The sequence below is a fragment of the Didymosphaeria variabile genome (genome assembly GCF_027946475.1).
Source record: "Didymosphaeria variabile strain IMI 356815 chromosome Unknown scaffold_10, whole genome shotgun sequence".
In the NCBI taxonomy this organism is placed as follows: Eukaryota; Fungi; Ascomycota; class Dothideomycetes; order Pleosporales; family Didymosphaeriaceae; genus Didymosphaeria; species Didymosphaeria variabile.
This window is the reverse complement of record NW_026611629.1, coordinates 1,174,450-1,186,996: the sequence shown is the minus strand read 5'-3', so window position 1 is coordinate 1,186,996 and position 12,547 is coordinate 1,174,450. Positions and strand designations below refer to the sequence as shown.

The 12,547-nt window shown below is 54.4% G+C and overlaps 2 protein-coding genes across 2 annotated transcripts; both read right to left on the bottom strand.

Annotated features, from left to right (window-relative positions):
- Positions 1–240: 240 nt before the first annotated feature.
- Positions 241–2,376, bottom strand: N0V89_012445 (uncharacterized protein; the record flags this gene model as incomplete). The annotated part of the gene is made up of 1 exon (XM_056221166.1): positions 241–2,376. One exon carries the CDS (start codon positions 2,374–2,376, stop codon positions 241–243), a length of 2,136 nt encoding a protein of 711 aa, XP_056065153.1.
- A 2,822-nt stretch (positions 2,377–5,198) lies between these two features.
- On the bottom strand, positions 5,199–6,912 carry N0V89_012444 (uncharacterized protein; the record flags this gene model as incomplete). The annotated part of the gene is made up of 2 exons (XM_056221165.1): positions 5,199–6,325; positions 6,408–6,912. The coding sequence occupies 2 exons, from the start codon at positions 6,910–6,912 to the stop codon at positions 5,199–5,201; spliced, it is 1,632 nt and encodes a 543-aa protein (XP_056065152.1).
- Between the last annotated feature and the right edge of the window lie 5,635 nt (positions 6,913–12,547).

The following is a 12,547-nucleotide window of genomic DNA, read 5'->3' as shown; positions in this document are numbered from 1 at the left end:
GTCTGTGCGTGGCATTGGAGACCCTCCCAAAGTTCAGGCGATGGGTGAGTGAACATTCAAGTTCACCGCTGTCGTGTGCCACTAGAGGCCTATCTGCAATATCTACATGCAAGTATGAATGTCCGTATATCATGGCATCATGACTAACCCGCTGCTATCGAATTTTCATGTCTTTTGAGCTCAAGTGGACGCTGACATTCGAAAGTGTCAGCTTTCGTATTGTACATCCTGGCCAACACCCTATCTTCCCCCAACAATCACCCCTCTGACCTCCCTTCCTTCCTCGCCCCACACCCGCTTACATGGCACCCACGCAATCCCCCTCTTGAACCATCTCGAGTCCGTCCAGTCGAACTTATCAGAAGCATACAGCGTTCCATACTCCATCTGCGAGAGCAATTGCGCAGCATCCACCTCCTCATCCGGGATCTCTACAACGCGGTACTCGAAGCTTTTCTCCAGGTGCCGGACGACCGACTCCTTGACCGGGCTTTCGTCGTCGCGGAATTGCTCTAGTGCATCCACGTTGAGGCCGGTACATGCCCACTCGATGGACGCATATCGCGGCAGCGCATCGACCTCGATAACGACGCAGGGTGAAGCGCGAAGCTTCGCACCGCTTTGTGCTTGCTGTTCGAAAACAGCATAATCAGGGATCGGAGAACGCGCAACGGTGTCATCAAACGCTTTAGAGAAGTTCTTGCGGTCCCAAGCATCCACGACTTCCTCTTCATCCTCGTTCTCCGCATCGGACGGAGGCTCGTGGGCAGCTTTCCACACAGCCTTCGCGACTACCACACGTTCTTCTTGAGCTCGCGCATCTGCGTTCGCCGGAATCATGGCCACGCCTGCAGTCCACCATTTCACGTTTTGCGTGCGTCCGATCCGGAAGAGGTGTTGTAGTGAGAGTAGAGCCTCGCCTTTGAACCCATGTCCGGTGTATAAAGTCATGGAAGCCGGGTCGAGTGGGATTTGTCCCGCAATATGCACTTCACGTCCCTCTCCGAGAGGGACGGAAATTGCTTGGCTGTAGGGCCCGATGTTTGCGGGAGCCCAGTAGGATTGGCTTTGTACGTGAAGGCCGGTACGGGATCTTGGCTGGTCGGATGGATGCGCAATCGCAGTGAGCATGACATCCAGACCAGCTGGCAGAGTGTCGCCAACTGCAACGGTCACGCGGCTTGGTGGGTTAGTGAATTCGAAGAACTTCGCGTATAGCGAATTTATCGAGGAGAAGTCTTTCATGTCGCGTAGCAGAAGCGTGCAATGCGTGATGCGATTCGCCGTCGTCTGGTAGGACTCGAGCAACTTTGTAAGACGGAAGAGGATGTTGCTGAGCTGTAATCTGATGTTGCTCTGGGATGCGTCTGCCTGGCTAGAGTCTGGATGTGTCTTACCAGTGATGTTACTAAGAATGACTGTTCTGCCGTGCTGAAAGTGCCTGCTCGTAGGCAGCGTTATTGGTGTTGATTGCCTCTCCGGAAGGCTGGTCGCACTTGGTATTTGCAGCCGACTTTTTAAAAGCAGGCCAAACTCGTCATCAAATGTAGGCGGTTTCCTGAGGTCCTGCAGACTAAATGTGTCAGTGGCCTTCTCCACAACTTTCATGGCCGCTTTCCAAGTCGCTGTCCCGCCCTCTTGTCGCACAACTTCTCCCTCGCCCTGCACTTCCAGTCTCTTCTTCCACAGCAACGATGGCCCATCAACAACAAGCGTCTCGAATTCGCCTCCCTCACCAACCAAAGCCCCGTCGCCGTTCTCACTGAACCGCCCAAGCGCCTTCTTCATCCGGCTCACCGTCCTTGGATCTGCGACGTTCTCGCCTAGAAAACTTTCATCCAAACCACCAGAAGCCACCTTAATGATCTTGGAATTTTGGCCAACGACATGCATATCGGTGAGAAGACTCGACTGTAGATATGGTGGCAGAAATGGATATTGCCACAGAAAGGAAAGAGGTGTGAGTCCGAGCCTCAAAGCGACATTCTCGACACGGGTCCGCTGATAAGTAGACAAAATAGCACCTGTAGAGACAGCGTTGGCTTCGGGGTGGTGTTGCATAACATCCTCCAAGAGTGGGACTAGATCTTCCGTTTCATCGTCCTGTTGCTCGCGGTAGTCTCTGTCGTGGATGACAGCGGAGCCGCGGATCTCCTGGCGATACAGGGGAACATCAAGAACTTGGCCGTATAGTGATACTAATGAAGATCCTACAGTCTGGTACATGAAGCTGTTGATGTCCTCATCGCCGCCTTCCGGTGGATGAAGGTTGGCTAACGCGACGAGCCGGTGTCCATTTGCCAAGCAGTGCAGAATAGAGAAGAAAGAATCCTTGCCGCCCGATATGAGTGCAATGACGTTCAAGGAAGAAGCCATATTGCACGGAGCGTGATGTTGCAACGCTTCGCGCGGTGCGCGAGCGGTGGTGTCGTGGTGGGGTGCGGAGCTAGAGTCGAGGAAGGTGCGAAAAAATGTTCTTCACAACAAAACATATCGCTGTGCTGAACATCAGCGAACCCATCAACCAAAAGGATATCGATGCTTATACTTGCTGTTACACGTTAAATTCCTTGTGGCACGGACGTCCGCGAAGCAATCGCGCGGGTGAGGACGTCTACATAATTACGGTATTGACTCTATCCTACTACCTAGGTACGCTAGCGGGTACCTTCATTGCACATATTGCTTTGAGAGCATTCCAAGGGGTGCCTTGGAGACAGCATATCTTATAGCCTCACTCCGAGAAATCTGCCATGATTTAGTCACGCCAAATTCCGATTGAGAGGTTGCCCGAACATCGTGAACCATGGATTAGATTTGTGTTCGCCCGCCACAATGGATCTTCAAGTCCGTCAACCACGCTTGCTCCACGTGCCCACCACCAATGGTATTGTCCGTATAGCAAAGCAAGACAAACACGAAGCAGCACATGCTCGATTCTTAGTCTGCTTCGTAATCACCCAACATAACCAAGTCAGACGTGTTTGGGCTAGACTTATCGGCCTTACCAACGCCCACGGTTGAAATCACGACATGATCTCGACCTTTTCAAGGCCCCACAAACTAGAGAACAGAATCGCGCAGCGGCGTTTGAACATCTTGTTACGGGCAATGCACGACGTTCAAAAAGTACATCGAATCGCTATCAAGAACCGATTATGACGAGTAATAGCATTGACGAAGCGATTGGCGCTACTACCATTTGAAGAGATTGTAGGAGGATCATGAGGGACAAGCACAGGACCATTTCGTAAACTGCGACGACCAATAGAAGCAAGAGAATGAATGCGTAGTGAATTACCCTGGACCACCAACTACGGCTCGACCACTGTTCGCATCGTCAGTGTGCCCAAGCTCTTTCCCAACACACTTTAAAAAGGATCTCTCGCCCCGACACTTCCTCTCAGATAAAGAACCCATCTCAAAACCCAGCAACGATTGAGAATTCCGCACCCGGCTCGACATTGCACTCTATCTCCTGATGAGTACAGAAGAGTCCAAAAGGGCCCGGGCCTTCCTTGAACAATGATCCCGACAAACCACCGCACCGTACAAGCGACTACATAGTCCTGCAGTACTTCGAGGCGCTTGGAGGAGGAGGACATATAAGATCAAGCACAGGGCCACAAGATAGCTGCTACGCCTCCGACGATTCCAAAGGACGGCCATAGTAATCAGCTCTCTGGAGACGTACCAAACCGAGCTCAACAACCACGGTTCGTCAGACTGCCATAATGCACTTTTTGAGAAGCCTACAACATACAGCGCCCCAACACCAAAGTCCCTTGCATTACACTTACATTTCGACCACAATTCAAAACACAACGGCTACATGGCTAGGAGGTATAACACATCGGTATACACATGCTGCTTATCCTTCTTAGCGAGAAGGTCCGCACAAGCAAGAAGTACAGGAGCTCGCGCAACTCGATACTATATTCATACAATTACAACAGACACGCAATAGCTCTTCATACAGGCCGTTGGCTGCCAAAAGGCTTCGCAGAAAGCGTCTTGCTCGAAGAGCACGCTCAAGGAGGCCTACGGAGACGTACAACGCGTACATAGAAGTAGGACGCACTGACAATAAGCCCGGCTACTGTCTCCCTGGGAAAGCAGAACAGCTCACCGCACTGCGTTACGCGAATGACAGTGTGGAAACTTCCTCGCACGGGGTGGGGTCAAGACGGATATACTCGGAAAGAGGATACACAAGAGGATACGTAAGATACACTCAGAAGGGCCCACCGTGACGTACACCACCAACTACCACCCTCCCCTCTACCTACCCGCCAACCAGATCCACACGCCACCTCCCATCCAAGATTAGCACAACACAAGCACAAGAGGCACATCTTACATCAAACACCACCATCCAATACACATTACACATTACGAGGTATCAGCGATTCAAGCGACCAGCACCTAAATCTACAAGCCACAGCCACAGTAAAAGCGCGGACTCGACAGAAATAGCAGGTAGGAAGGAAACATCTTGCGATCGATCAAAAACGTAGTCAAGTAATAGAACTACAATTTCCCCTCTTCTCTTCTCTTGAATCGAACCAGGCGAGACAAATTGCCAGAATGTGCCAATCAACCAAGGGCAGGCAGACAGAAGCTGCACTACCCACTATTACAACGAGCGTAAGAACTCAACAAAGATTTAGCTTACGGACGAACCAGGCCCAACAAGTAGAGTATGTGTGCCATGGCGTGTCGTTCGTGAGCGAGTGTGTTTCCCTCCTTTCCCTGAATAAAGAAAGCCGAAACACCAGAGGAAAAAAAGTGAAAAAAAAGTCTATCCAGATGTGTTTGTGCCTCCCGACCGAACCTGAACCCAAGCCGCCAGACCTCGATGAATAGCGAGGGTGGAAAAAACACCCCGGGCAGAAATGGCAAACGCTGATGCAAAAAGCAGTATGAGCAAATTCAGCAGAATACACAAGAAAAGGCCGCGCCACCCGGGTTGGGGTGGAGGGGCGGGTAAGAGATGGACTTTTGCAGCCAGATGTGGAATGAAGAAACCCGTACCCCGGTCCGCCAGTCTATATAACCCGAGCCCGTAACGACATTAAGCAGACGGGTGCGGCATTAGGGTACTGTACTCCTGTTACGGAGTGAGTTGGGAGGAGAGATGGTCATGTCGGGTCGTAAAGAAGCCAGAAGGAAAAGAGCCAAAAGAGCAAGGACTAGTCTTACTCGTCCCGTCTGCGCTTGCGCATCTTGGAGATGGGCGAGGCGTCGAGGTCCGTCGAGAAGCCGTCCGAACTTGAAGAGCTGGAGATGTTGGCGGCAGCCGAGTACAAGATCTGGCCGAGCATGGCGGGATCCTGATGGGTGTAGCTGACATCAGACTGCCCAGATATCTCGTTCGGCTCAAGGACACCCATCACCATGGCACCGGCACCGTGGGTGCGCTGGTGTTGCGAGAGGTTATCGGAACGTGAGAACTTCTTGCCGCAGTCAGTGCACTCGAAAGGCTTCTCGTGCGTGTGGAGAGAGCGGTAGTGACGCTTGAGGTGCTCCTGGCGACGGAAGCGACGGTTGCAGAGCTGGCAGACGAAAGTCTTACTTGGGTCCTCAGTAAGAGACTGCTTGCGACCACGTCGGCTGGTTGGCTGAGGAGGCGGGGAGGCGTTGTCATCCGAGCTGGAGGTCATCGCGTCGTCGTTGGCACCATGCTGACTTGAAGCGCCAGACTGAGTGTTGTCACCCGAGTTCTGCGGCTGCTCGGTCGACTCACTGTCGCTGCTGTCCCTGGACGCCTTCTTGGTGGAGCGCTTCTTGGGCGCAGGCTCGGAAGACATCTCGCTGTCAAAAGAGCACGGGGTCAAAGGCATACCGCTGAAAACAAGGTCGTCCTCAGAGTCGAGGTAGCTCTCGTCGGTGAACGAGTCCTCTTCAGGAGTGATGAGATCAGGCACCTCGGTGCGCTGACGCTTGTTGCCAAGGAAGTGGGCGTTCTCGGTCGACGGGTAGGTGACAAAGCTGGTGTTGAAGTCGTCCTCGGAATCGAGCTCAAAATCCAAAAGGGGCTCCCAGGCAGGCAGGCCGTTGGGGGTAAATGATTGGACGGGCTCAAAAGCCTTGGCAGTCTCACCCTTGAGAACAACTCGGTGCTCCTCGTCACCCGAGAAAAGCGTAGGCAGGCACGGGCCAGAGGTAGCCGCAATGTTGAGCAGATCCTGCGGGTTGCAGAAGTTGTTCTCAGCCTCCGCGAAGGGCGGGCGCGGTGAGGGTGAAGGAGTGAGAGAGGGGCAAGAAGTCGCAGACAGAAGGTAAGACCCCTGTCCAAGCGCTTGCGCCTGTGGCTGGATGTAAACTGTCGCGAAGTCAGCCCAACGCCCACAACGAAAATTTACGCGTAAAAACTGGAACAAGACGCGTCGAATTGTTTCTCTTACCTGGAGTCATTGGTGGCGAAGCCGAACCAGGCCAGTCTGCGCCTGGAGCAAGAATCTCGGTGAAAACCTCCTCTTCACAACCCTGCTTGACGCCCTCCATGCCCTCACCTGGAAAGAACGGTTGCATCGGCGTAGGCAGAACATCGCAGGACGATGGTGGGCTGCTGATGCTGCTTCCACACGATGAAAGCGGCGGTGTGGCGGGCACGAACTTGAAGTCGGTGTCGATCGGGTGCAAGAAGGGCGAGTCCTGAGGCTGGACCAGGATTGTTGGCTTCTGGTACATGGGCTGAGGCGACGCGACAGGTGTCAACATGGCGTGGTTGAAGCTCTGCTGGAATGGTGTTGATGGTGAGCTCGATGAAGACGACGGCCGTTGCAAAAGCATCTGTGCGTGGAACATTTGCTGTTGTTGGCCCGACGGGTGCGGTGTGAAGTGGCCGTGCTGGCGTGCCTTCTCACTTGTGGGATCCGGGTTGTAGTAGAAGAAGGGCGCCTGACCCATTGCTTGTGGGTGCATATACGATCCTTCCATTGTATAGTATGTGGTGTTTCGTCTACCCACGTGGAATGTTAGAGGATCCATTCCAGGCGACGTCAGACCCATCATGGCTTGAACTTACTCTTGTGAGTTTACAGCAGTGTGCTATACAGCGTGTTATACACGTATCAAAGGGTCCTCGATGTATGCGTGGGTGGTTGGGTATTAGGTTCCGTGGTAACGATAGTCGTACGATGGAAGCGAGCAAGCAAATGGTATGAAATGTTGATCTGAGGGAGTGACTGGACAACGGATCGATGAAGCGAACCGTCTACTAATAGGTATGGTACTGGATCGCGGACGATGTCATGGGGTTCGTGCGCGAGAGTGGACGGGTCCAAAGGAAGGGCAGGCAACTATTCACAACCGTCGCGATAGACAGCTAGAAAGTAGACCAAAAGGGAAGATCAAGAAGATGACTTGGGAAGAGAAAGACAAGCGAAGAGGTTGATAAACCCTGAATACAAGGAAAAGGTAACGAGTGAAGGGCAGGCCTTGGATAAGTAGGATGGATCAGCGAGCGACGAGACAGCGATTAGGTTAGAAGAAGAAAAGATGACCAGGCACAGACGGGCGGGCGCACGGAATTGGTTAAGGTGAATTGTGGGAGGGGAGTCGGGAAGCGTGCGAAGGCGCAGTACGGACTCCACTTGGGCCAACCACGGCGAAGGGCATGCATGCTACAGCGACCCCTGCGCGGCCTCATGCACTGATTATTTTGCGACGGGGGGTCGACTCGTGGGCGCGCCGAAGCGCAGCTTAGGGCAGCACGACGCGCGGCATAATTCTTGTGCTGCAGGATGCACTAATCTTGGCCGCCAACCGCCTGGCCTGCCCGTGGCGGCACCGTGGAGGGTCGCGAAATGAAGACCGGCGCAGTCGTGCACACCGGCGTCACAACTCGCGGGCAGAGTGCTCGCCCACAGACGCCTGCTATCGATAGGCGACGGGGGCCTCCGCAGACGCCTTGTTGCTGTGACTTCGCAGCTGAGCCGCCGTGTGTGCGAACAAGCTCTGTCGAACGAGACACAAGAGGCCACATTCAGCCTGTGCTGCCAGACGGGCGCCATCAGCCTATCCGCCCAATCGATAGTGATAGCTGCCCGTTGGACAGGGCCCCGGTCCTGGCCGCCGTGCCGCCAGACGGCGCTGAGACCTGCTGACCCTCCATGTGGGATGTTTGGAAACATTGCTGCCAGCGAGTGGACGCTGACGGCCGGCTCACCCAGTCTCAGATGCGCACACGATGCAAAACCGCCGAATCGAATCGCGGGCTCCCTACGCGGTGCCACCGTCACGGCGGCGCGAAGGCAACCGACGACATGGACGTTGCCTCTGCCCTCCGGAGGCGCCGTCGGTGGCCGGCCGTTCGACAGGCCTGCGTCACGACGAGCGAATCCGCGAGGCTGCATGCCATCTTCACAGGACTGGTGAGCCCGACTGTGGAGCGTCTCGGAGGAGGGTGTGTGTGAGATGGAATATGACTGCATGGCGTACATGTATGTCGTCCCAAGTTTCCCGCTGTACAATCCCGATCGACAAGGACGAGGCGGTTTGCTGGCCTCTAGCAGCCATCCTGCTCGCGCGACGCGTGCTGATGAGAGACTCGAGGCCTGCAGGAACAACGGGCTCTGGTGCAGTGCTGCAGTAGGCCGACGCGCGCTGGGTGCTGGGTCTGATTTGCTCGGCCGCTCGCAGCAGTTGCCATCCGACTGGGTGTGTGGGGAAGCCTCATGTCACTCTATTTCGATGGTGAAACATCGATGGCGAAGGCTGCGAGGCAGTCCATGATGCATCGCCACTTGATTGATGGTGTTGAACTTCACCCATGGTTGCCTCCCGTCTGCCGTCGGGACTTGAGCAGCTAGCACGCAGAACCTGCTGGTCGGGCGTTTCAATCCTGCATTGGGTATATCTGCTGCAGCTGCATGCAGTCGTCAGGCTGTTTCGCAGTATTTAGGCGTCGACGAACTGGTGGAGCGGTGACACCTGTCCGGACGAGCATCTTCGTCTGATGTTGCTATCGATAGAGAAGACAGACGCAGACGCAGTCAGCACGGGCGTGTCCATGTTCGCGGCTGCCAGATTTGTGCACACGGTGTATAACTCCGTCCGCCCCAATAAACACTTATCCCGCCGTGATAATCCGCACAACTTATTGAACTTCTATTTTGGGTTGGTTAGCCTCGAATTATGCTTGCGTGCACACCACCATCGAATGCACATCGGCCACCATTGCATCCCCATCAGGCCTAGCCGAGTCGCTGCTTTACCCTCTCAGAACTCGCTCGCCTGCATGCGAAACGGCGTGCATGGCACCTCGCTCGCCCAATCGCTGCTCCACCCATTCTCTGTCTTCCCCACAGTGACGCGAAGCGGCCTCTTGGTGGTCGACGACGCCCTCTAATGCAGGTACAGCGCAGGAACAGCCATAGAGCAGACGCCGTCGGTATTCAACACCACTTCGTGTCTCACGATGTTTGTTATCTGGTAGAAAACTATCAATCGACCCAAGTTTCTGCAACATGGGCCTCTCTGTGTCTCACTCTCTCCGACATGCGCATGCTTCCGATGCCATGCAGACCGTAACCTCATCGTTGTTAGTCGCATTCTGGAAGCTTTGTTAGGCCATCCTTCACGACTCACTCACACGCCCCACGACGAGCACGATTCAGCATGTAGCCCGCTCGGAAGGTCTGAGATCTCTTCCGCGTCCAACAACCTGTCGACGGGCTCTGGTCCTGGCATCCGCCTCGCCAGGGCCTCGGCGCCGGGGAAGCCCGCGTAGCTTCCATAGCGTCCACCTGGTCATGACGCTTCTCCACTCGCCAACCTTATCATCTCGCCGTGGTACCCTGATCTTCAGAAAAATCTCTGATCCAAGGCCGCATCGCACTCTGTTCGGCGGGGTAGACATCCGCACCACCATCACTTCTTTGAATCAGGGTCTCAAGCCTTCGGTCCCGCAGTTGCTTGTCATGTCGACATGGTCTAGTGAACGTGGCGCTCTCCATGCGAATTTACCCGAGCGCCGACAATGTATCATGAGTAATTTCCAAGTGTTGAGAATCTGTTCCTGCGTCAGAGACATGTTCATGCAAGGATGTCTCGCCTTCATCGCGTGAGTGCCTGTTGGGCTGAAGGCGGCCTAGTGCTGAAGGCGGAAGGATTCGCCCACCATCCTCTCGCCCGGCTCCAACATATCGTGACAAAACGCTCATGATCCGCGGCGCAGGAACGTCTGCAGTCGCAAAGACCCCACCGGTACGAAACAGACGCTCGCTTCAAGTCGCTTCTGGTCTGGGCTTTGCTGTATGCAGAATCTCGTTCGCCTAGGTGACATTTGACGTTCAATGCTTGGGCAGACATGACAGCGGCATCTCTGCTCTGTACAGGTTAGCCTTGAAGCCTGAACTGCATGTCTGTGAATCAATCGACGCCCATGTCGACCGTAATCTCGTCGAAACATGTTGTGCTCGCCTTTGCATAACTACCCCACACGCTTCCACATCTATCCTAGATAAGGCAGTTGGCAGCATCCCGCCTGGCGATCCAACACACTGTGAGCCGTTGTCGGCGCAGGGACCAGAAGACCCTGGTGGTCAGTCCGTTTTGTCAAGATCAAGGGAAAGTTATGCTGGTGGTTAGACGTGCTCCAACGCACACAGGAAAGTCGCAACTTGGCCATGGCACTGGTACCCTTTGACCCCGGACCGCACTGGAGGAATGGCCACCCGCACTTCTGGACCGTGGCCTCGTGGATGCTCGCCAAAACTCCCGCCTGCACGTTTAGGATTCGTAAAAACTGTGCCACTAGCGACACCCTCGGTTCGAAGTCCAGCATTCTTTGCGTTTCGCATTGAATCCTCGCACGTAGACGCAGCTCAGCTGGCAGTATCCCGCGACAGAATGAACAATCGTAGTAGACGGCAGGTAGGCGAGTGAATTCAAAAACGTGTCTCGTGTAATGTGAGACGGGAAGTGGAACCTCGGCGAGGGCCACTATCCTGGAACCATCTGATGTGGCGACATCTCCGTGAGGATGCCTCCCGGCAGTCACGCCAGTCCGTCAAGGGCGCCCATGGTTCTTGAGGAGCATCTGCCGGCGGCCACATCCCGGCAAAGTCTATCATCAAATCACGTGGGATGGTTTGGGGGCCTGATTGAATTTGGTCGTGCCTTCGCCGTTACCTCGGCAGGCAGGGTGGGATGGTGTCAAACGCGCAGGTGCCATCGGCTGAGCTTCTGCCAGCAGGCGACGCTACTGTAGCACTGTCCGTGGCGAAGTTCGTGTTCAGCTCGGCACTCTTGGTGGACGAGGCTAGCACTGTCGCACCGCCACAGCTATGCGCTGGCGTGGTGGTACAGTGAGCGTGCGGGAGATAGAAGGTAGAGATTCTTCCGTGAACGAAACAACGGGTTCCTGGTTGACCCACGATCATCAATTGCAGGGTCTTCTAAGGTCCTGTGCGCTGGGTAACAGGCATGTTGCTTTAACCTCATCTCTCTTCGAGCGCACGTTTCTTGGTGCGTCACATCATCGGACTGGAGTAGTTCCAACCGATCAACCAACACGTCGGCGCATAGGGCTATAGATTGAAACTTATCAAAAGCATGTTTCGAAGATCTTGATGTCGTACGAGCCATGGATGTGGCCGGCTTCGGCGACCATTAAGCCTTTGACGTCAGTCGTTGAGCTGATCTTGGGCACGAACTTTTGCAAAATGTTGATCGTAATAGCCTGTTACGCATGATGATGTCCTATCGACTTTTTTGAAAGACGCGTCTGAGTCGACACGCGTCCGTGGGGTATTTGGCTAACCCATGTGTGTTTGACTTGCTCCCGTGTCTCACTATCGCTTTTGACAGCTTTCTTTGACAGATCTCTAGCTGGTGCGTTATCTGACGATACTTGGAAACACGCGGTGAGTAGCACGAACTGAAATCATGGGCGATCAAACGCGCGAAACGCAGACAACATCAAACGCGTAAAGAACGATTGGCTCTTCGACGCGTAGCTTTTCCGGACATTTGAAAGGTGTTCTTGAACGTCGTGTCGGCTTGGCGCATAAGGCGAATCTTCCGAAAGCCATACCCAAGCCACTGGATACGCACCTTCGTGCAGCATGGGAGGTAGATTGGGACTCAACAACTTTCGCGTTGGTCGCCATGAATGTTGCAGCGAAGACTTGCCAACGCTCAGCTCCGCGTTCTCGAACGACCATCGGTCCGTCCAGTCGGAACACCCGTCAGAGCATGGGTATGGTCGCCAACGTGCTTCGAGTACCTCACTCACGATGGCTCATTTCCGTCTCGCCCGCCTGTTCATGCGAACCTTCTCCACAGCATCCTCTCGCCCAACGTTCGCTTGTCCGCCGGTTAACATGGGGCATGACTGCTGTTACTTTTCATAGCCACGCGATGCTGATTGGGAGTGGAGGTATGAAACGTAGGTGAGACGATGGAAGGCCGAAAGAAGACACGAAGAAGGCATTCAAGCACGTGTAACGCGCCCTCAACATGTGGCCTCACATGGTACAGATGAAGAGAAGTGGAGAAGAGTCGTGGATCTGGGACGTCGGTATGGAGGCGGCACCGG